The sequence below is a fragment of the Rissa tridactyla genome, chromosome 4 (assembly GCF_028500815.1).
Source record: "Rissa tridactyla isolate bRisTri1 chromosome 4, bRisTri1.patW.cur.20221130, whole genome shotgun sequence".
Taxonomy (NCBI): Eukaryota; Metazoa; Chordata; class Aves; order Charadriiformes; family Laridae; genus Rissa; species Rissa tridactyla.
The window spans coordinates 9,493,157-9,518,781 of NC_071469.1; the positions used below are offsets into that span (position 1 = coordinate 9,493,157).

The 25,625-nt window shown below is 34.7% G+C and overlaps 1 protein-coding gene across 2 annotated transcripts in view; it reads right to left on the reverse strand.

The window, feature by feature from the left end:
• Positions 1-25,625, reverse strand: part of CCDC73 (coiled-coil domain containing 73) — an 85,368-nt gene that overhangs the window by 24,898 nt on the left and 34,845 nt on the right. For both annotated transcript variants that reach the window (XM_054199334.1, XM_054199335.1), the window contains exons 3-9: positions 22,362-22,433; positions 19,239-19,310; positions 18,414-18,449; positions 16,597-16,671; positions 14,470-14,508; positions 7,515-7,650; positions 4,559-4,638 (exon numbers count right to left, since the gene is read on the reverse strand). In XM_054199334.1, coding sequence (XP_054055309.1) covers positions 4,559-4,638; positions 7,515-7,650; positions 14,470-14,508; positions 16,597-16,671; positions 18,414-18,449; positions 19,239-19,310; positions 22,362-22,433 — 510 coding nt within the window. The remainder of the gene's footprint in view (positions 1-4,558; positions 4,639-7,514; positions 7,651-14,469; positions 14,509-16,596; positions 16,672-18,413; positions 18,450-19,238; positions 19,311-22,361; positions 22,434-25,625) is intronic.

Below are 25,625 nucleotides of genomic sequence, written 5' to 3' on the forward strand. Positions count from 1 at the left end.
CACAGAAGACAGCTAACAGGTTGTGTGCTACACAAGCAGGTGCAAAAACCTGCTATGGATTTGATACTATATATTTTCCAAAATTCAGAGGTTATTATGTGCAGAAAAATCTTACTACATTTTTTGTCACGGGGAAAGAAGTCATACTAAGTATATCATGCCCTCGAGGTGAAAAGACGACTGGGTTGTCTTCTTTATATGTAGCAGGTAGATGTGTATAATCCATCTGGAAATGAACCCAGATCTGCTAATCTGACAAAGCTGTAGGCAGGAAAAAAACAAAACCAACATGCAACCAAAAAACAACACAAACCCAAAAAGAACCAACACAAACCAGATCACCAAAAATCAGTGAAAGCACAAGGTATGCAGCTGTGAAAACAATATAACTTTATACCTATATACGTGTATTTTCTCGTACTCTGAAATGAAAAAATATTCACACCCAAAGTTTTTGCTCCTTTTTCTAGTAACTTTCTGTTATTCATAAGACCACTAGTAGTATTCAGAATGCTATAAATTAAATAGAATCTGGAAAATAATTTTATCAGTTTTTGGGGAATGCTGAGAAGGAAGGATAAGGCTTTAAACCTACTCCTTTGATGTGTTGCTAGTAGCAGCCAACGCTTAGGGACATGGCTTCAGAAACGCTTCAAGCCAGCGTACGTCACGAGTGTCACAAAAGAAACAGTTCTGCTCCTTAAATGTATTTTACTTTTGCCAGTTGTTCTAAGCTAAAACTTACTCCCTTTTTTTGGTAAAATGTAGTTTTGATCAATACAAAATTTTCATTCTACTTTCCCTCAAGGCCACACAAATGTATGTGCCACCACGAAGAGGTGGTGTAGGACTGGAAAAGCAGCCAGCACAGGCAGATGTAACCACTTCCCAAGACAGTGCTGATACCTTACGCAAACTTTAAGTGTATCCAAAATTACAGCAATATCTTTTCGCTGTCTTCCTGGATCAGTGCAACCCTCTTGTGATCTTTCAGGCCTTGAGCAGCATAGCTGTTTTTTAAAGGTTTGTTTCATTCTGCTGCTTTTCTTGGCCAGATTTCAATGCTAGCAGATTTCGTAGTGCTTGAAAAGAATACTACCACACTGGATATCTAAATGTTCAAATTCTAAAACAAATGCTTCTGAAAAGGAAATTATGCCACAGTCTGTTAAGCCAAGATTTAGGAACTGGTTTTGTAAGCAGGCAATGTCAAGAGCAAACTATAACCTCTCTAAATAATATTTCTTTACACAAATCCCAGAAGACTAAACCCGTGCAGAACGGACCTCAGTTTAACCCAGTTTTTACTGCTGTACATATTTAACACCCGCATCACATACTTGCAATTTCATTAAAACTGGAGATGAGTTTAGTTTTATCCACAAATGTTGAATAGCATTCACTAACTTCATATTCCCCTTAAGAACAAATGCGAGAGATCATCCTGGGCTGAGTCAAAGTAATGGCTGTGATAAGAGCTGACAGCCAAATTAAGTTTTTAGTACTATGGATAGTCATTCCCCCTCCAGCACTGGAGTGGGAATATTAGAGGAAAGAAGTTTGAACCCACAAGTTGTCAGAGGTCAGTCAAATCCCCAACGCAGATAAAACCAACTTTGTAAGTTGTCCCAACTTGTGCTGCAGATATTACGGCTTCTTTCAGCTACGCAGCAAGTGAAAACAGCCTGGTAATCCCTCTTCCAAACTCTTCAAATAGCAAAGTTTTCTTATTGCTTTGTATCTCTTGTATCCCCCTTCGGTCTACAAGAGATACATTCCTCAACAAGGGGAAACCCCCAACTGCTTTAAGATGGTTAGGCTAACTACAAGGTAACAACCACAGTGAAATGAAACTAGCTCAGGGCACTTCTTACTGGGTCCAAGCGCTTCTCTTTGCTTACGGAGTGACCCAGAAGATGAGCCCACAGCCCTTCACAAACAGAAGTCGTGCTGAACTAACAGATGCCATTAAAGGTAGAGTTCAGAACTGCACACGCTCGCTACATAACATTCCAGAAATGTTTTATAAGCAAACCATTGAAATAGGGAATATTGAAAAACGGGCTGGTTTGTTTTTGTTTTTGTTTTTTTTTTTACTCTATTATTCATTTTTAACTCTGTTTTCACAGAAATTCTGCAGTTTGAGGAAAAAGGCATGTTTTTCTATTATACACAACTTTTATCTATAAAACTATATTTACAAATAAATAAACACCGACCTTTTTTTTGCAGAATAAGGCATTGCCACAGCAAAGTGCTGCAGCACCACCTGCAATTTTAAAAGGCTAAGAAATTAAATTCCAGTTCAGTTTTCCACTGACATTCAGAATAGGATGGTCAAATACTAAAGAACCAATAAGAAATGCAGAAATAATCAGGATAAAGGCATTTCCTGGTGAGCTGAGGAAGCCAGATTAAGTTTCAGTTGGCCTCTTCTTCTGCTTATCTAACAGTATTTTATTTAAAATTCATCACCATGACCTTACGAATCAAGAATACAGCTGAAAAAAAAATGGATCAAGCAATATATTTGATTACTGGAGTACATAAATCACCATCAGTTTATCTCACACACCTCTGTTACTCACAAGTTTCACTATGTAAAATTTTCTTAAACATTTTTCTTTTCTTACCTCTCAAATTACTTACCCTCAGAGAATTCTAAGTAATGAATTATTCTCAGTTTCTTAATCAAAAGCAACAAATCGAATTTACTGCAATGCTTAAAAATTTCTAAAACTCCTAAGTTTTTTTTGTATTTGCAACATATTACAATAAAGATGTGCTGTATTTTAGATGAATGTCCCTCTTTTTTTTCACATACAAATTACAATTCCTTTAAAAAGGAATTGTACAGTTGAAGCATACTAAGTGCACACAAGACATTGTCCTCAGACCTTCATGGCTATGATGACACTAGCGTTCTAATAAATACAGCTTCTATAGAGAAAAGTTACCACTGACAACTTCCACTGTTTTTCTGTTGCTCTTCCATCCATCAAATATTTCAGATAAATACATATAGGTTATGTGTATATATAATACATAAATATATATGTGTATAACCTATCATTTGAATTACGTAGCTAATAAACATTTCTAAATGCCATGAAACCTAATTGTGATTTAGAAATTAATTTGAGAATTTTCCCAGTGTTCTGCTTTACTCTTATTGTGTTTCTCAGTCTGTTTTTATGATGGTAGGAGTTCTGCAATCTTGATTAGTCACTTCAAAACTTGATATTTTTGACACTGAGGTTTGCCATGTTATATTCTAGTATGTAACTAAACAATTCTAGATTGAATTCACGATTAACCTTTACCGTGGCTAGGATATATTCATGTAATAAATATAAAAAATAAGCAAAGCACTAGAGAAGGTAAGACTGAAATAGATAAAAAAGCCTTGAACTGTCTCTAGTTCAAAATAAAATTTACCAATCAGGCTTCCAGAGGCATCATACTCCAAAGAACCTTAACAATAAGAAGCTGTGTGCTCTTAAGAACAAAAAACAACACTAGATTCACGGAGAGCTTTCAAGTACTTCTGTACCTTCAAATCTCATTTTTCAGGCAAAGAAGAGGTATGGCAGGTAAATACCCAATTTTTGATCAATTTCACCCAAATACAAAATGGTAATAGTCCCTTCTCATTTACAAGTTATCTCCCCTCCCACCCCACCCCTTTTTATTTTGCAAGAAAATCACAAACTTTGCAAAGATTCCATAGTAGTCCAAAGCATTTGTCTGGAAGCTATGTATTAACATTAGGCCAAGAAAGCGAGAACAGATGTGCATTTGTTCCCTACTAAAATCCTCAGAGAGTCAAAGGGAGAAAAAAAAAGTGGAATAGAAAGATAAGGAGATATGAAAAGGATGTGCTGTGGAAAGATACTGAGTTTACAGGACAATTTTGACTTCAGAGGGTCCCTTTGCTCTTCTGTCAGCACTTAAGAAACATCTCAAAGGGAAAAGAGAACTTTATTCTTCCCACTATTAGATATATCTATTCAGGAGTGCAACTCAAAATCGTACCTGGCAAATAGCAGTTTTTTAATAGATGAGGGCAGAAAAGAGCTTAATGGCCAGAAAACTTGTCCATCGTATCACTATTACCTCATGTCACAGTTGCCCTATCAGAAAGCTCTCACATTTCTGATGTGGATTCACTTATCTTTTTATCCTACGTTCAAGCTACCAGCTTGCTTCTATGGCAACTACTCTTCATGTTCTATTTCTCTTTGACTAAACTGAAACCACTGCTACCTTTCCACGTCAGATGTGAGAAGCAATGACAACGTGGCACTGGAAGAAGAGAAGTTGCTAATAATTGACATGAAACAAGTAGGATGCTGTAGCAGTAAACAGAAATTCCCAAGTTACAGAAACTATTCAGAGCCGTTCAAATTTTAGTTGGCGTTCATCTGAAGACTAATTTAGCCATTAATCATAGAATGAAGAACAGTTCTGCTGCTTGTCCACTACTTCTGCTAATAGTACTGCAGCTTGTAGAAGTCCCAGTCACACTTATACATTCAGAAATAAATACTATACTTACTTCCTTCAGATTACTTATTTCAGTCTCTTGTCTTTTATTCACTGATGTTAGTTTCTTATTGAGCTGTATCGCTTCCTGTACTTTAGAAAAAAAATAAAACATGTTAACACATACTTTCATATTTGAATATTTGATTTATAACTGCAATGCATTATGTATAATTAATAAAATAATTAAACATCTTCATGGAAAGGAAACAGACTGAAAATAGGACTCAACTACTTTTTCTGTACAGTGTTATACTACATTGGAGGATTACACCAGGTGGTACCAGTTGTTCTACACCTCAGACAATGAGTTAAGACTTTTCTGTATCTTGGTTTGCCTTTTTTTTTTCAATTGTAATTTAATTTTTAGTGTCATTTGATGTCACTTTATTAGGACCACTTCTCCATTAACTTTTAATCTTAGTTTTGTTTTTTAACTAAGGCTTTGCTTGTAATTTTCTGATGAGTTTAATTATTTTCAGAGGAACACAGACCATAATGAACAACAGAATATTCAAATAATTGAGATAACAGATGTACAGAGTTATATGCATATAGGACATGGAAGACAGCAAACAACAGAGGACGAAAGAGAGGAAATGCTAATAACCTCTGTCCCTTTTGAAAGGGGAGTTTTCTCTTAGACTTTATATAGGCCAAGATATCACTAGGAAATTGCGTGAAGTTTCACAGTGAAAAGCTGAAGATATTCACTGGTCCCTGCACTTTTTCAGTCACCTGTATTCAATCTCAGTATTTTGATCCTCTCAGGTCTCTCTTCAGCCTTTTCTATTTCCCGATTCCTCTTCATTCACCGCTAATCTTTTCCCTTAATTTTCTCAAAAATCTTCTAGCACAACACTTGAATACAAGAACTCTAGACACTCCATCAACACCCAGAAAGTTCTTTCCTTTTCTGTTAAAGATGGTAAGCATCATGGGGAACGATGGACAACTAACTGCCTTACAATACAATAAGCAATTTTGCAGTTTTGTATGAGAACGTGCTTAACAAATTAAAACACTTGAGAATGTAACAAATATCTTCCAATACAACTTAGAAAAAAAACAAAAAAACAAGCAGGCAAAAATTGGTAAAACTCTCTCTGACCTTTCAACAAGAGTCATGTGTTCACTCTCTAGCTTTAAAATACTAATAGTAGGACATTGGTTAGGCAATAAAGTTTTAGATTTACTATAAATTGTGATATTTCACCTATACAGCATATAACACATCAATTTTCACTTTCTTGTGTCCCTACATACTGCTTTAATACAGCAGATAAAGAACAACAGTTTATAAATTTAAACAATTTGCATTAAAAATGCCTCGTATACTTTCTGCCTGACTTTTCCACTACCAGCAGTTTGTTGCTCAGAATTTACAAGTTACCTACATTTATAAGTTACATACTGCAATGCAAATTGAATTCTCTCTGCAGTAAAAGACACAGTAGAGTCAAGCTGGTGAACAGATTGGCTTCTTGGATGGAAGCAGTTAGTAACACATTTAATCTTTTCTAGAGGTTCGTTTTGCAATTATTGATAAATGTAAGTAGAAACACAGCAAAAAGCATTTATATGTGGTTCAAATAGTGTAAATATACAGAGTAAATTTTATTTTTCCATGAAATAGCAAGAAGACTTTTCTGTACGTGACATAATAGAAAAGCCTTGTCCAATGTAAACAAAAGGAAAACACTGCAATGTTTTCTCTTAATTTGTTTTTAATATTAAATATTAGTCTATTAAAAAAACCTGAATACCAAAAGTAACTTGAGGTACTGAAATATCACAAATACACATTGAACGTGCTACCAATTTATTCAAACTAGATCTGAAAAACTGTTTGGTTTCAGGCATCAATAACCTCCAAACTTACAAGCTTCGGTATTGAAGGTTTTTTGTGGGTTTGTTTGGGTTTTTTTGTTTGCTTGGGGGGTTTGTTTGTTTGTTTGTTTTGAGTTATACAACTACTTCTCCCTTTCCTTAAAAAATAAGTACTTATTTTTATTTGTCCTGTGTATGTGTTTACATGGATAAAAACTGTGGGCACACAGAACTATACATAAAGTCCATATTCTACACATACACTGTGATCTTTGCATAGAAATTTATCACTTTATTATGAGAAACGAAGATTTCTCTCTCAAATTAATAGGTACAAAACTTCATTTAAATGAGGTATTTATATTACTTGAGGTTATCAGCTTTATTATTTTACAGATAAAAATTATATATTTATATGAATGCATGTGGAGTAATATTTCCATGTGTAAGTAGTTTCACAAATAATTTTATTACATTTCAACACATGATCAAGGATAAGGTACTGATTTATAAAGCTTGAATAACCGAATAGTCAGAATCTACGTAACAATGGTAACTGCATAAAATTATTCATACCTCCCTATTTACTTACTGAACTGGTTTTGAGATTTTATATTTCTGTACAAGAAAATAATTTTTATTATTTCATTAATGTTTTCTGTCCATTTCTCAACAATAAGCCTACTTTAAAGAGCATTCCTTTTCCCCTGTTTGCTAATTCCTTTATTTTCACTCCTCCATTGGAGCTGGTACAACTGTTTATGTTAATTATGCTGAATGGCAACAGTAAGCTGATCAAAATGAAGCATTTTTTTTTATTATTCTTTTTAAAGGGTTGGGTCTGCTGCTTGATTGTTTTGAACACAAATCAGTTCTTCAATATGATTTACCATGTGTTCACACACACAACTGTACCAACGTATCAGCAAAGAGCAGAAGAGGTAACGGGCCTGTGCTGCTTAACCTGGCACTGGCACAGAAACAGTGACGAAGCTACTCAGTTACAGTTATTATCAGTTGTTATATTTTATGCTTGGCACTGGGTAGCTGCTATTCTTCTGACTTTTCATGTGTCGACAACTCGGTGTTGTCAAAACACAGCAAAAACAAACGCTGGAGAACATTAAAGACGCACATACCACTGTGCTCCAGTTTTCCATGAACACCTTTTACAATTCCAAACTGACACGCAATAGTAGCGTAACATTTCTCAATTTCATTCAGTTTCTTATGATGCTCCTCTTTCGCCGTTAAGTGCATCTGTAATTTTTGATCCTGTTAGAAACATAAATGAAGCACCTACTTAATGACAGTAACAAGCACGTATAAACCAACTCTCCAAATGCTCCCATTTCCAGATAACACCTCATTCCAAAGACCTTCACCTGTGTGTTAGATTATCAAAAAAGCACTTTAACACATTTTCACATACTGTACCTTATATTTAGGAGAACTCTTATGTAAATGTCTGCAGAACTGTATTAACTGTTTTCAAATCTTGGTTTCAAGTTTTCCTTTGTTATGTGGCTTAAATGTGTTACTTAATCCATCGCTGTATTGCAAACATAGCCTAACATGCTAATGCTGCCTGTGTTTATATTTGTCCTCCTGCACTACCACTCGGTACAGCATTGTATTCTCTCACTCCTTTGATGTAAGATGTCCATGCAGATTAACGCAGTATCCACCCCACATCAGCTATTCAATACCTGCCCATGTCTTTGGCTGCAGATTCAAAACAATACAGTGGCTTCAGCAGCTCTATGTTTGTACCTCACTGCCTCAGCTGTTTGTCCCTACTGTAGTATTAAACCAAGTATACCATGCTCTCAGGTTGTAGTAGCGCAACAAAATACAGGGCCCAGTTAAAAATTCCAGACAGCTTAAAACATAGCCCCCACAACCCATTGTCCCAGCACCTTCATAGAGGGACACAGAGCAGAAATGAGCAAGTGGCTGGAGACAGGTAAAAGTAGATCCTTAAACTTTGGCAACCGTGCTAGTGTATGTATCATGAAAATAAGGCCTATGCACATTTATTGGCTCCTGTTCCATAACAGAAGCAATCTATTATGCAAACAGTGTTCAGTCATCTTTATAAAGCCACTAGTAAAAGTACTTACTGTCTTCCTTTTATTGTCTTAAACATTTTCCAGTGTAACACTTCTTTAACCAACAAGGAAGACTTCTTATGCTCTATTGCAATACAAAGTCAAACAAAAATATTGTGGGTTTTTTTTCAATACAGCATTGTGCAAAGTATAGGACCATTATGATAATCGAGGGATTTGAGCACCTGGCATGCGAGGAGAGGCTGCGGGAGCTGGGACTCTTCAGCATGGAGAAGGGGCAAGCCAGGGGGATCTTATCAATGTGTATAAATACTGGGGGAAGGGGGGCGGAGGCAAGGAAATAAAGAAGACACAGCCAGACTCCTCTTAGTGATGCCCACTGACACAAAGTGATATACAGGAAATTTCACTTAAATCTGAGGGGAAAAGAATTGCTGTATGGGTGGTCAAACACTGGAACACCTAAAGGGGGCCTACAGGAAGGATGGGGAGGGACTCTTTATCAGGGAGTGTAATGACAGGACATGGGGTAACAGCCTCAAACTGAAAGAGGGGAGATTTAGATTAGACATTAGAAAGAAATTCTTTACTGTAAGGGTGGTGAGGCACTGGAACAGGTTGCCCAGGGAAGTTGTCAATGGCCCATCCCTGGAAGTGTTCAAGGCCAGGCTGGATGGGGTTTTGAACAGCCTGGTCTAGTGGGAGGTGTCCCTGCCCATGGCAGGGGGTTGGAATTAGATGATCTTTAAGGTCCCTTCCAACCCGAAACATTCTGTGGTTCTGTGTGATTCTGTGAGTCTCTATCTGTGGAGACATTCACAACCCGACTGGACATGGCTCTGTGTAACCAGCTCTAAGTGACCTTGCTTTGAGCAGGGCAGAGTCGGACTAAGCCAACTCCAGAGACGCCAGCCAGCCTCATCCATTCCAGTTCTGAGACTGTTAAAAATGACAGAGTGGAAGAACAACTGGAAGAAAAATTGTGAATTTGACACACCTAAATAAAAGAATTTCAACATACTTACTAAAAAACAGCAGTGCATCAACTACTTCTAAAGAGTAGTGGCAATTTTTATTTATATTAGTGAAACTAATGTAGATTATTACCCCATGCTTCCCAGATTGTAAGTAAGCTTTTAATGAATAATCATTAATTCCTCAGTATCAATTAGCAGTTGTAATATCTTGAAGTACGATGAATTCACTTCTACTTTAATATTATGTATCTGTAGGGAGTTTTTCTAACTACTTTTGTAAGCACTTAGGACTTTATTTTTACTTCTATTAACATCTTGCCTAAGTAATATCTTATTGCAATGAATCCCACACAGTAATTAAGTTAAATAAATTTAAGTTTCATTAATTTTATCACTGTCTCTTGTTTTGTGAGGGGGTGATCAAAAATACATATTCACAGGAAACTATATCCAGTGACACATGCCACTGATTTTTTAAAAAATTATTTGTTATTCTTTCATATACACTAAGAATTTTGTGTTCCTTTTTATACTGTATTTTTGTTAATAGCTTTGTAGGTCAATTTTTAAATTAATTTTCTCTGAAGAGAGGGGATTAAATTAATGCCTCAGAAAAGATATCCATTTATTTACACATCTAATCTATTTCTAATCTACAGGAGAGCACGACAGCAATTAAAATGAATTGGGCCAAATTCACTCCTGTGTGTAAATTCAAGTTACAGAAAGATGAGTCTGGCCCAGTCTGTTTGGCTTCTGTAAGGCTCCATTTCCATACAGTAGCAAATGCAATACATGTGCAAGGATCAGAGGATAATAAAAGCTGATAGTAATCAAAAGAAATGACCAACATAAGGCTAGCAAAATAGGATATACAATACAAATTTCTCATGTTTTATAAGGTATGAAATTAAACACACTACAGCAAATGGAAAGTCATAATGGAAGCACTGCTAAAGAACACCACCACTTACAGAATCACTGCAAGGAATGTAGGTTGAGAATGTTCGTATACTTTTTCCTAATCATATGTAAACTGTATTTGTTTTTCCTGATAATCATTCAGGTGCATTCATTCTAAGAGACTGATAAACAGAGAAGCATTGCTAATTTGAGACTTGAACAGATCTTGTAGCAAGATCTGAGCCTTTTTGCACTTTCTTTTATATAGATTTTCCTTAGTGTTCTCCCAATTTCTTTCTTAAGTCAGCTGACAGTGTGGTCCCTCCTCCTCGCTAGAAAAGTAGAAATATACTTTGTTGTTTCCTAGGGCTCTTTCCCATGAGAAAAGGAATTGGCCTGCTATAGCCTCAAAAGTTTTTAAGAGCTTATCACTTGCCTAAATATGATTTTTGATGGCAAGCTGTTCTCCAGGCTTAGTGCACAGTAAAATAAAACCAGTTTGGTTTGCCGTCTGACACCCTTCCCTGACTATGTGATTCTTTTATTCACAGTGAAAAGTTCTTAAAACAGTCTTCCATAGAAGACAATCAAGAAACACCAGGAGACACTGGAGGATAGGGAGGGTATGACCCTGGAGTTGGAGTAAGACCCACAGAATCTTGGTTCTCCTTTCTAACGGCTGATACTGCAAGAACAGGAATTATTGCCCTGCCCTCCACCAGTAATAAAGATAAGCTGGGACGGGGAGTGGAACTGATTGTGGCCATATGGTTTGTTAAGGCACAATGATTTCTTGGTAGAACTAGACCAGAGAAATAGCTCAGGGTCAGGTAGGTGACTGGAGGAAGACAAAGAGGGAATTGCTCGTATCTCAAAGATATTCTGGAAATTGAGTCACTAGTCAGAGTTACTCAGTGAAGCAGAAGGTGGTAATTGGGAGGTGAAAGTGTCAGAGAAACAAAAGAGATGTAATAGCATGGAGACCTAAGGCAAGATCACGTGAAAATTATGCAAAGGGTTACCAATTCTAAATCTTCAAAATAGGAAAATGATTCCACAATAGTTCCTTTAGTTACCACCATTTTTCTACTTAAAAATCATTATTTTTAATTTATACTGTATCCCTGCCTCCTCACTGTACATTTAAACAACACAGTATAATTACAGGCAAATTCCTAAAAAAATGTGGAAAGGAAATAAAAATAGGATTCCTATCCTAGTTTATTAAGAACAAACCAACTTTAAAAATTATGTTTATTTAACATTTTACAGGAATTCGTTTTTCATTTGTTTGGTAACTACATCTGTATTAGAAAATTAAATGTTGGCAGGGAAGATCTCAGGAAATGCCTGTACTGTTAAGTTGTAAAGTCCCTGATATATTTTGGCCTGTGCCAAGTAGTGCTCGTGTAAGCAGCTCCTGGGCACGGTTCAGGAGACTGCTGGGAACAGTGTGGGTTATTTGGATGCAGCTTCCCTCATTTCAAGAGCAGTTGAGTTTAACGAACCTGGACCATTTCATATCCCTTGACTGCAGCTTCACTAAGTGGTTTCACAAACATTTAGTTTACCAGTATAAACACAGTCAGCGAGTGAAACTAGACTAATTACCAGTCATTCACGGAGGTAGTCACGCCGTCTACTTTACTCATTAATATTGATGCACTGAATCACTACCTTGTGGACAGTGATGTTTCCCCATTGACTACACAGATCTTGCACTCCAAATTTGCTCTTCTGAACTGCACACAAGATTTGGTCCCTAAACCAGCCAACACTAGCCTTAGTCTCATTCTTTTTTATATTTTAGCTCCGTATATTTAAGACTTAGGAACTGCAGAAGACAAATAACTCTAAATCCTCACTCTCTCAGACATGCCCAGGATCAGACAACACAAGTTAACAAGGGAACACATAAACAGATGCTACACTCAGAAAGTTCTAGCATTCAGGTTGAATCACTTGCCAGGAAATTAATGAAGGAGGAAACCAAGACCTGACCAAGGCCATTTCCTTCCAGCTATTTCTTTATTTCAGCAGCAAGAAAAAGAATTTCAAACAGAACCCACACTCAAGCATATTCTGTCAAGACAACTAGCTTTGTAGTAACTATCCTGTAGCCTCCTGACTGCATGAGTGCTACTATCCATACACAGTGAGGTGCAGAGTGACTACACTGGACACAATAATCAACACTTTTATTGCAGAAACAAAGGAAAGATGGAAGAAAAAGAAACCCTTTATTTCTTTGTCTCCATACAGTCTTTCATTATGAAACAAAACCTTCCACTGTTTCAAAATTCTAGCATATATCCTAAGAATTATATCAGCACTACAATTTTCACATAAACTGAACTGCATAGCATGCTAAAACATGGCATATATGCAAAATATTAACATCACATATACTAGACTAAAAGAACAGAATTAAAGGAACAAAAGCAGATTAAAATGCTATATCAGTGAGGCATACTCAATCCCCATCACATACAAAATCTACTTTACTGACTGGCAGGGTTTCTAAGGTGCCAGATATAAACTAAACAGCACATCTGCTTACTTTCAAAACACTAGCCAGGACATGATCTAATCTGTCTTTAACAAACTTAAAATTGAAATAGAAATGGGTCTCAGATAAATGAATGGTTTGTAATTTCATCTATTTTATTTTTAAACATTTTGCCATTTGTGATAACTGACTGAGAGAGTCTACATGGTCTACTAATGCTTTGATCCCTAGAACTAGGGGATCCCTATTTATTTCAGTGCAACTGCTCAGGGAGTAAAGTTGGTAGAATTTGACCTGGTCTAAAACTGTATTAGCCTGAATAAGGTTTTAGGAAAGAATTCAATTCTGTTTACCTTGTGTTTTTTTTGTTTTCATCATTTCATATCAGAGCATCTTCTATAGATATGGCCAAGCCATATGTGTTATGTTTAGTGCTACACGCAAAGAGGATTTCTAATATCTGGTCCCCCACTCAATAGCATTTTTAATAACCATACTTTATATCAAAGTCACAGGAACTCAATGTTTTCAAAATATCCAAATAATCAATTGTGGAAAAGTTTATAGCCATAAAAAAGGAAGATATTTGTTAAAGCAGCACAGATGCATTTCCAGCTTATAGAAAAGGTGTGATTTAAATATTCTCATTCATACGGAAGACTGAGCTTGCAAGTTATGAAAGAAAGGTAATATGTGAAATGACCTAAATGTAAGTTCAATAATTTTGTATATTTTAAATACATTTTTAGATCAGATGTATTTTAAGAATAAATACAAGTTAAAAGTGAAGTAAGACAAAACACATTTTATGTTGCCTTTGATCTTTAACTTGTAGCCTTATCTCCCAGGTCAGAGGGCACATTATTCAATTTCACCATATTTTGTGTAAAACCACTGTAGCGTTGAAGATGACTTTCAGTACAAATGTCATGGTACTTAAAGCTAAACTGGACCCTAGTTTTTTGAGCTTCTTAATTAAAATCACAGTTTGTAATGGTCTGACAATATTATCTTTATTCTTTCCAGTTGAGCAGCAGCAGAATTTTCACAGCATTTATTCAATCAAGCTTAGCAATGTTTCTGCAGCTCACTCTTTCACTTGCTAAAACAGACAACAGGGTTCAGAGCGACTATGCTGTCACTCTCTATAAATTTATTCTCTGTGTCAAAGGGAGTAAGCTGGACTGGATGAAATCTAAACTGTTCAGGGGAACTAATGTTAAGAAGTAATGCTGAGAACAGGAATGAAAAGAGTGAGAGGAAAAACATTATCAGTTTTTCTTAAAAACAAAATTGCTTGGAATTCTGTATCACTTCTTTGAGATGAATGTGCTAGATCCTATAAGGGTAATACATTATTCAAATCACAGTTTATATAAAAAAAAAATCTTCAATCTAATCTATAAAGAGAACTAATATACCAAGTATAGCTATCACACTATAAAAATCTAAAAACATTGTGTTTGAAAGTTTTTCAGATTCAAAGCTGATATCACCTCTTTTGGTTATTTGTAATAATTATCACACATCATTTAAGTATTAGAGCTGGTTAATATTTGCCTTATACTCTAAGCAGACATTCTCGTTTCATAAGAGCTATTCCTTATTTTTTTTACTTGTATTAATTTCTTACCATTTCGTTCAGTTTCTTTTCTAAAGTGTATTTTGAAATCTGTAAAATGAATGAGAGGTATTCATTAAATTGTAGTTACAATTTTTCCAACAACCACCTGCATATTGAAGTATTCTCATACCTAAGATTTAATTGCATTTATTGCCAATCCAATACAGTAATCTGTCTTTGAATTAATGATTGCACTATTTCTGTTATTATTAGACTGACTTTACGTAATTTCACTTGAATATTTAAGTTATGTAAAAATGCTTTACACTAATTTACTAGAGAAGTTTTGAAAAATGCATAAATACTTGTGTTTTCTGACACGTATCATAAAAATAATGTGTAAATGGACCACAGTCTGTAAATTAGACTTTTAGAAATAAACACATGAGGAAACAGAGATAGAAATGAAAGTATTCCCTCAAGTCCTAGAGGAATATAATATGGGTATATATTCTGAATGATGGCATATAAAGACACATTGTACCAATCTTGCATGCTCTAATAATGTAACACTGACATTTGAAGTCATTAACACTATTTTTCATACACCATTGACATCAGAGAATTTTGATTTGCATAATACTTAAGATCACAAGAGCTTTAGTCTCTGTATCTCTTAGAATGTTTAAAGAAACTTTGACAACGTCCAGGGAAAAAAAAAAAAAAAAAAAAAAAAAGAGAAATGTCAAAGAACCCAGTGTGTGTAAATCTTATAAAGAAAATATTATCTCTAGAAAAAACCTAAGCCTAGGAGAATAATCATTCTAAGGTAGAATTCTGACTCTGTGTCCAGAGAGGAATACAGAACCGAATTAGAAATTCCTCACTCTTATTTTAGGCTGATTGCCAAACAATTTTTCTGGGTCCACAGGTTTCTTGTGACCTCCTGCTTCCTCAAGCCACAGCAGAATTTCCTAGATCCTAACTATACTTATACAAATGTTTGATCTGTGAAAATTAAACACTTAATATTAAGCTTTTTTTGAAATTTCTGTTTTATCTTACAAAAGAAAGGCCAGTGGAATCTTTCATTGCTCTTGTGGTCTACATATTATGTTCAGCAGACCATGGAGGGATATTCTACATCATCTGTGCTGTGCCACGGTTTGAGTAAGGCAACAAAAACCTTACAGCGGTTGCACAGAAGGCCAGACATGGGCATAAATTTCTTTTGCTCCTAAAATACCTTTAGTGTTAACTAAATGATTAAACAAATGGTCTGATACCAAGAAAATGTATCCCATTATAAGAGAGTGTTAATAAGAACCAAACATGTTGCAAAATCATAGGTAGTAATTCATTATAACCATTTTGTTTTCAATAGAATTAATTATTATCCCACTCAGTTTTGGGTAGAAAAATAATTAGCTCCAGGTAATACCTGAAATCCAACAATGAGATACAATGCTAATTCTCTTCTGTGTTGAACAAAAACCTTCAGTGCCCTACTCTTTTAATCCATTTTCAACATATCTGCCTTGGTCTTTAAAAGAAAACCAACATACTAGCTATGTCCCTATGTGTTCCTTTATTTCAAGCAACTGTGAATCACAGCCACAACTGCTCCAACACCATGTCATGATATAAAATACAACACAGAAATAACACCAAGTGTCACCAGAGTAAATTGTGTGTTTATCTGACAATTTTACTGATAAACAAGCATTGGAAAACCATAGATAAAGTGGCAAATACAGAAACCTCCTAGTGAAATAAAGGAAAACAGGAAAAAACAGAGATAGCACTGTGAGTTGGAGACCCAGTGTGAATACTTATTTCTGTTTAGGAGTCCAAAACCAGAGTTTCCAGACAGGTGAGAAATAAGATGACAAGAATAGAAAGAAAGAGGAAGACTATGGAAATTAAAAGAAAGCACATTTCACGTGCTATTTGGACTTTTGAGCCTGCATTTCTTCTGAAGAAAAAGAAGTTTAGCTGGAAGGATAACTAAAAGTAGTCTTGACATTGAAGGCCAGAAAAGAAACTCAGTGTTAGAAAGTGAGGTGTACGTGTACTAGAAAGATTAAATGAGAAGGCCGTAAGGACCCTCTTACAATTATTTTCTTACCAGTGGAAAAACCTAAACCAAGACACTTGCATACCAACAAAAGTTATTTAACAAAAATAATAGTTTACCTGTAATGCTTTTAATGCTTCTTTCAGTCCATCAATTTCATTTTCTTTTGTTTCCACAGCAAGTTGATATCTTCCCTATCAGCAGAAGTGGTACTTCAGGATTTGGGCAGAATAAATGTATTTACAACAAGAATGTTATGAAAGTATAGCACTACTCCACTATGACAGAACAATTCAATGGTGAACACGGGTGAAAGTTCAGCTAAATAATTTTAACACGTATGTATATATTGCTATAAAAAGAAAAGTGAAAACACAATAATATATTTTCACCACTTATGACTAATCAGTAAGTTTTAAAATTTTCTATTCTAGGAGAGACAAGCCTGACAAGAGGCAGAATTAATAAGTTACTTTAGAACAAATATACTAAACAATGAAGTATCAGATAAATCCATTTTTTTATCCACTGTAGCATGGTCTTCACAGAAACAACTTCCTCAACTTTTCCAGCCCACACAGACTGAACTGTAATCTGCTACCACTAGAATTAATAAATACATGCAAGCATATTTTATATTTTTATATATGTGCATGTGTGTGTGTATATATACATGCACACATATATAAGCATGTGACTAAATCAAAGGACTTCAGTGGAATTAAATCAGGTAAGAATCTTGGGCAGCAATCAATACAATGGAGAGCAGAATCTAGATTTCAGAAAATACGCCATGGAAAACAAATACATCCATTCAACCACCTCTGCGGGTTCCATTCATTTCTAAGACAGTGCTGGCTGTGCAATCTCCTGAAACCCTCTTGATGAGTAAAAGTACATATAATGTAAATTTGAGCAAAATTTGGTCATTGTATTCAAACTCTGTCCTGAAACATTACAGTTTAATTTATTCTTTCAGTTACTTTGGTATAAAGTGCTAAAAGTACTATTCAATTCAACAGAAGTATTTGGGAGGGGGGGGGAAATCAGCTGACAATTTAATTCTGAAACAGTAGCTGTCATTTAAAACACAAAGCAGGGACTACTACGTAGGTATGTGTGGACAAAAAAAAAAAACAAGAAAAACTCCAAGTGCAAGCAAGAAAATAACTCAAGCAGATAATATAAATGCAGCAAATAAAGTTTACTTTGATATACTTTCAAACCAATTTCACCTGTTTGCAAAGCTCTGTGCAAGTTCTTATGAAACATACAGCACACTCATCGACTCTTAATCATTGGGAAATCTAAGTGAAACAATAGAGTCCACATGCAGACATTCCTTGAATTCACTGTTTCAAACAGGCTTCTAGTATACCAAACGCAAATCCTTTATTCAGAAGAGGAAGCAGGCACTCAGCTTGATATAAAAACTCATGTAGTTAAGAAAAATCCCATAAATTCAGGTTTAAGTATATCTTAATTCAGTTTAGCACAAGTTCCTTAGGAAACAAGCCCGGATAAATCAGTAAAAGCCCTATTAAAATCTGATTTTATTAAACCAATTAGAATTGTTATTTTTCACTAGCATGCAGAAAAGTCTTATGACAATTTGTCTCAAACCCCCAAAACAAAGTAAATTTTGTATAGCTTCAATATAGAACTATCAAAGAACACTTTTTCCCCCAATTTTTAGCATAAGTATATTTTACAGTGACATTTCACAAGTAGTTAAAGTTCTATGCGCCATAAACAAAAAACCAAAAGTAACAAAGGCTATAAAGAAATTTATTTTGCAAAGGCCATAGCAAGAAAAATAATTTAATTGCAATATACTTAGTTTATACTTAGAATATGTTCAGTAAGTTTTACTTATTATCATTTGCTTATGTTCTTCACTGGATAACAAATAACAAATTACTGGAACAGAGAGTACCTTTTCTTCTTCCATGGCAAACATCCGTGCCTGTAACTTGATTGTCAGTGGCATTAAAAAAAAAACCCAAAACAAAAAAAAAACAACAAATCAATACATCACATGGGATTAATTTTATTTATACTACTTGGCAATATAGTTACATTACCCTGCATAGTGTACTTCCTGTTGTTTTTGGGTTTTTTTTTTAACTATAGTAACTATAGAGTCACAAGCAGTAAGGTTGTGAATCACAATTATTTTTGCAAGAAAGAAAAACCTAATTCCTTGTCAATTTCTTTTTTGGGCGATATGATTGTGATGCAACATTAGTGATAAATTCTTCATCATCATGTGCAAGAGTTTCAGTTCCTATGACTGTTCTCTGCAAGTTCTTTCAGGATTCATATTTTTTTATTATGGAGAAAAAAAAAAAATCACAACCGCAATTTGAAAGACTGAAGCACGCTTTCAAACGTTGAACAGAGTAAGTTATGTGTCAGATCTCTTACCATGGTTTATGAATCTAACCTTGCAGAGGACACGCCATCTTAGAGAGAGGGGAAAAAAAAAGCCCCAAAAATAGATTAAAAGAAGCATTCTCTTCTCTAGGAACTTTTGGAAAAATAAAAGTGAAAAATCCCAGGAAGAGTGGCTTACTGGGATAAACTGTCAAAATACAGGTATTATACTGTATCTGGAAGAAAAAGACCTGATTTCTTTGAGCTGTATATTCTAACATTTTATAAGCAACAGAAAAATATTATAATACCAACTGATAGCTTGTTATTATGCCATCATATTTTAAAATGTTATTGTCGAAGCTAGAAGGCCTTATTTTGCTACCTGTTTTTTAAAATCTGCCATGGCTTCTTTGTTTTGTTGGTGCAATGTGACCGTCTGATGCTGCAGAGTTTCCTGCTCATGTGAAATAACAATCATGTGTTTTAAATATTATCTTACAGCAAACCTTACATATAGTATTTCAAGAAAAAAACTAATTCCTTGCTAAATATTTTTAGAAAGACATGATTGACTAAAAACAAAACCTGAAGACTGAAAAAGAGACATTTGTTAACTAGTTATCTTTTTGGTAGTAGTTTCTTTTTAATACATAACAGGTAATAATTCTCACCTCTGGAATTCAGCTTTGTTGTTGATAAGACTTCCATAAACAACTCTTACCCAACTCATCAACCTGCAGAAGCAATCCAACACCCACTGCCATCTTAAGACAGCATCTTGACACAGTCCCAGGTAGTTATAATAGAATTTTAATTTTAATCTCCATTAAAAATATGTAATCCCATTAAAAAATAACAATCTGCTATTCTGTTTTTAGTTAGATTTTAGCCATTTAACAAACTACATTAAAGAGCTGAAGGAGAGCAGAAAAGACCAAGCTTAAGGTGATAGTGTAAGATTTTTATCATCCTACTGTCTGGCTTTACTCTCATACATAAAAACAAGAAAATTAGTTAAAGATGTACTATTATCTTTATTTTTGTTATTATTTCATATCATAATCTCATATACTAATACTACACTCTGCAAGTTGGAATTCTTTAACATCTTTAAGCATCATGTTCCTATACAAGATAGGGGCCACATCTCCCCCAACTGTGGTGAAGTAATACAGAAGATATGTTTGTAAGACCATTTTTTAAAGTTCTAGACACTAAAAAAAATATTAGGTAAAGGTAGTCAAGAGGCTCTTGACTTGAACAGCTGTTCTTGAACAGCTATCTCAAAATATAGATGAATGTTTAACTAAGAAATGATTAAGCAATAACCACACAAAAACAAATTGAGGCTATTAAAAATAATGACTGCAAGAAAATAAGTTGATCATTTGTTTTACACCCAAGAAGTCTAATTTCTTCTCCTGCCTTAATTGAGAAATTGGGAGTTTTTCAAACATAAAGCCTGTTCCAAAATTGCTACTTTCCCTAGCAAATTGGTGTTGCTTTCAAGTTCCACAAGTGAGAGATGTTGCCCTTTGATAGAACACAAGAATCTGTGGAGGTAAGGTGTTTTATATTCGCTAACATACTCATTAATTCATTGTAAGATATGGGGAGAAGGTTTTGATTTGCATCTAACAAACAATACATACTGCGAATATTCAACACATGAATGAATATTCAAAAACGTGAAAACAAAAGTCTTGAGGAATGTTTTCCTTAGGTTGTCACTTCCAACTGTGTTCAAAGACACAGGTTCTCTAGTGGGTAAAGGGCATACCAAGTACACTAGAGAGCCAGAAACACTACTGCAGTGACAGCAAATCAGCTACTCCCAGTGGAGTATTCCTACTCACTACAGGATAACACTTTATAGCCACAGTACTGTCAAATTAAGATGACATTTATTTAATTATAGGAATTCAAGGCAATATTACATAATAGTCTATGCAGCTATAAGTTTGGTTTCACAGAACAGTCACCCTTAACACAATTTTGTCATTAATGTAATTGGTAACTGGAAAACAGCATTGCTGAGGTCTTCATTACATACCATAGTCATCTTTGTACTGTATATTCAAGTATATACAGTATTATATATATACAGTATTATATGTATATATATATATAATAATATACTTATTCTAAAAAAGAGACTAAGAAGTTTCTACAAATACTCATTTCCTAACAGGCCTCACAGCTGAGACTATTAAATAAAATTATTATATATAACTTTCTCAGAAATTCAGTTTTGTATTAAATTCTTTCATACATACCCTGTATGTGCGGTGCAGGGAGAGTGAAGAATTAAGTTGCTTTTTAAAAATATAAACAAAAATCACCTTTGATATTGTGATGTTATAGCAAATATACTGATTATACTTATTAGATTTAAAGGAATATTTTCTCCAGTTACTCTGTTTTCCCTACTGTAGCATATTTTTTTTCAAGACCAGCAGCAGTATTCATAAAACTTAGACACCTAACTGCCTTTACGTCCCATCTTTTTATTAATGGTAAATTAAATTGCTGTTAAGGTCCCAGAATGAATGGAAATCATCCCTTTTGAACATAGATTATTAAGAACTGCAATACTAAGTTAAGAAAAGCAAAGAAGGATTACAAATTGAAAGCAATGTTGCTTTTACAAATATAAAATGTTTCCTGTTTCTGTATGCACGTGTATATCTTTCAGGAAAAAAAAAGCACATAGTTAGGATTATTAACTTAAGATGGTTAGGATGAACTCCAAGATGAAATAGTCTTCCTTTACTACTAAGATGTTAAATATCCCAAGATCAAGGATAGAGCTGAAATTATTGTTTTTTCTGTGATCATAAAATATACAGAGTGAAGCCTTTTATCTTTTGACCTAGTGACAGGGGTCATAGGTTTGATTGTATTAAAGAAGGGAATGGATTTCCTATGAAAGCATAACCTCAAGAGCCCTAACCCTACAAGAATGTTAGGCTTATTTTACGGAAAACTTCATTCTGAGCATTTAAAAGCTGTCAAACCACTTTTGAGTATGTCTAACATAAGTTTCTGTTTAAAATAATTTTTTTTGGAAAAAATCTCACCCCCAAAACATTTAAAGTTGTTTGTACAACTACACTGATACTTGCACTTGCCAAAGCCAACCATAATAGAGAGAAGCTGCTGCGTAGCTTCCCCCACACTAACATGTCAACATCCCTCTTGTTAAGCTAAATGTCTTATTGCTTCAATATTTACATCCCTTTTGATTGAACATTTCCAGTCATGCCAAATATTATGATGGCACTCTTTTGTTAATCAGATTTCTACGTTGGGCGCAATCCAAATTAGTATAAAAACTACAGAAGTTCATGACTAGACAATAAACTATTGGCCACATTCTACTATTAGAAATGACAATAGCCTTCAAAAGGGGAATTGTACCAAATGTCTCTATATAAAATATTATATTAACATACTGAAATGAAATCCCAGCAGTTAAAACACTAAAACCATGGAGGAAAGTTACCTTCTGCCATTCAAGTTCCTGTTTCTCTACAACAATTTTACTAATTTGATCTTCATAATTAATCTCCATTTCCTAGTTAAAAAAAAAATAAATTATTTACATAAGACAGTACCTGCAAATCAAACACCAACATAATTTGCATATTCATAGTCTTCTTCATTTACAGTCCAGTACACAGAACAGTATGTGCCTGCACACTGCACAGCAAAAAAAGGAAACAAAAGCTCTCTGTATGTGGTGAAATAGTAGATGAGTTCAATTGTTTTGGTCAGGAAATTTGCACAATAAATAACTTAGATTGAAATGCATAGCAGAAGTTTAGGAGCTAGGATTATAGCTCTTTTCATTAGCAGGAACAGTTCCCATTTCATACATATTCTCTTCTGCATTTTACAATAAAACCAGACTCAGAGGAAATAAACCAGACTTGACTTAACAGTTGAAAAATGAAAACTGAATATTTTGATAAACCGAGTCAAAATACTGAGATGAAGAAAAATTCAGAAAGCTGCAATAAATGCTTCAAGAATCAATTGTTAGTCAGTTACACAGATAATCATGGTTAATGAGTCTTTGGGACATCTTAATTATTTAACTCAAAGCACCTAAATCTTCACTCTTTTTGACATCTCCCAGGAGAACTGGAAGTTTGTGCCAGCAATTACTTCTGTAATTGCTGTGAAGTGTTACAAAAAGTGAAATATTTGTCATAACCTTCTGTGCCAAGAAGCCTTCTGACCTACCAGGTGAAGGCAAGAGGTTACAGAGAAGTCATGGATAATCAACGTGTATTTTCAATAAGATGAGCTACCTGAAAACCTGAGAAGTCTGAAGTTTCTTTCACAATGCAGAAGACGGAGTAGTACCAGGAAGGTGCATTAGATCTCCTGTTCTTGCAGAAGCACTTTGTCAAGAATCAAACTATTACTGTGATAAGAGAGACTTATCTGCTGATAATCACAGTTGCTAAAAATTTATGTTAATTTTCCTGAAACATTCTGGTATTAAAGTCAAATTTTCCTAACTGGAATCAACTTCCCTTTTGAGTAAATTTTTTATGAGCACTGGCCTTCCTTTACAAATACAATACTCAAAGGAAAAGCAACAGGTTCCCCTATCAAACAGTCATGACTTCTTACAAGAACAGTATTTAGGCTTTTGATGTATATCATAAGCAATTCACTGCTGTCCTGTTACTGCATACAGTCAAAATAATGAATATCCTTTAAAGACTTAGAGAGCTACACTAATGTGTTGTTCCCAGCTTCAGAAGGCTAATTTCCTGCCTTTTCTCTGCACACTGATGAGCACCTTGAAAAAGTGACCATATTAAGGCAAAACTGACTTCCCTTTGATGAACTGATGCACTACTAACATTTATTGAGGCCTTTTGTTGGACACTCTAACAAGGGTCAAACTGACTGTGTGAAGGTAAAAGAGTACTCCCAACAACTGAAATATGTTCCGTGAGTTACTGTATATTGATATATTATGTGCACCTTTATGCTTTTTTGAGTTCAACTTCGCCACTCCAGTTTAAAACCTGCATTCTAAATTGATGAAAAAATAAGCACTCTTGAAATGACCTATACCTCAACAACCCAGACTACTGCAAAAGAAATGGTTATAAACCTCAGGGAAACAGTGACAAGTCAAAAAAAGCCATTTATGGATCTCTAGTGAAAAATTAAAAGCAGGCCTCAAAAAGATTATTCTCTTGATATCAGGGTTTAAGTAAAATTCTACTGAATTGCAATACCATGAACAACTATTTGAACAAATATTACTTACAATGAGAAAAAAAAAAAAAAAAAGAAAAATATTACCTCTGGGTGAAGTAATAAATTTTCTGAAACAGTGAAAGATCAAACTGAGGTTCTTCCTCCCTCCACAGTGAAACAGATGATACAAAAGTTTTGGCTACAAAGAATAAAGTATGCTGGGTCTTTAAGAAATGCAGTTCTTTCCTAAACCTGCAATTCCTTCCTAAACCCAGTACAAATGAGGGTTCCACATTTTTGATACAAGGATATTTACAACTCTTCAACAATTTCTGAAAAACTGTTTTAAAGAAGATTTTGCAACATTTTCTCACTCGGTATAACATTTGACCCATAGCCCCACTGTACTGTCAATAGAAATAAAATGTAAAAATATGTCTCAAGGTGATTTAAAATAGGTTTGGGACATTTACATCTTTTATAGGTTTTAGCGTCAAAACTGACTTCCTTGATTAACAGGCAGTTTACAGGCACATGCATGGACAGAAATAACACAATTCTTTCCACAGGAGGCTGCTCCTAAGCTTTTCAAGAGTTACTTGTGAGATCTGAAAATATGCCTCAACTCTTTTGTGAATTTTACATATAAAATATTGAACACGTGTAAAATAAAAATTTGGCTCACAGAGAAGTAGAAAAAAGTTCTTTAGCTTTTGCTTCTCTGATATGTACCAGTAGAATATAGACAGAGAAGAGACTTAAAAGTTTTCATGTGCCTTATGGTAGAAATAAAATAAAATTAAGAGAATTGAAAAATTATCAATGCTTTCCAGTTCTGCTTTAACAAATAGTACTTTGCAGTTGCAATGAATTTGGTTTTTGATACTAATCTATAAGTACTGAAGGAAAATACTTCCCCCTAAGCTCCCTGGAGTGATAAAGAAATGAGGTTGACTTACGCTTCTTATAGAAGTGTAACCTTAAGCAATTTATGCCATTAAGCCAAAACACGATTAAAACGATATATTATTAGCAAAAGCCTTGTTCAAAATTGTAAGAAGGATTGTAAGATCTGACCTTTAAACACACCATGTAACTTATTCCTAAACCAATCAAAATGCATGCAGTAGTATTCTTCTCTAGCTACAGACAATGTATTTCTACCGCTCCCCTGTACAGGCACCAGCATATGTTACGGTATTTCAGAGACAAAAACAGATTTTTTTATCTAGTGCACAACTAAACAGGGGAAGGAGGTAGCCAGTTATCCCATGGATCAGATCTAGCCTTGGGGAACCCAAGAATCTGTACTAGGTGTAACAAAAGCAACAGTAACATGTTGCTGCGGGACACTTAGCATAGACTTAAATCAACATAATGGACAGTAAAACTGCCTCCAGAATACTTGAAGTGCCTGCACAATTGAGTCCTAATATGCTTTTTCAGAACATGCTAGCTCATTTTTCAGGTATATATTTTGAAAACATGCAAACTAATCACACCAATTACTGCATTTCTTCAGCTTCCGTGCATATAGCTGTCT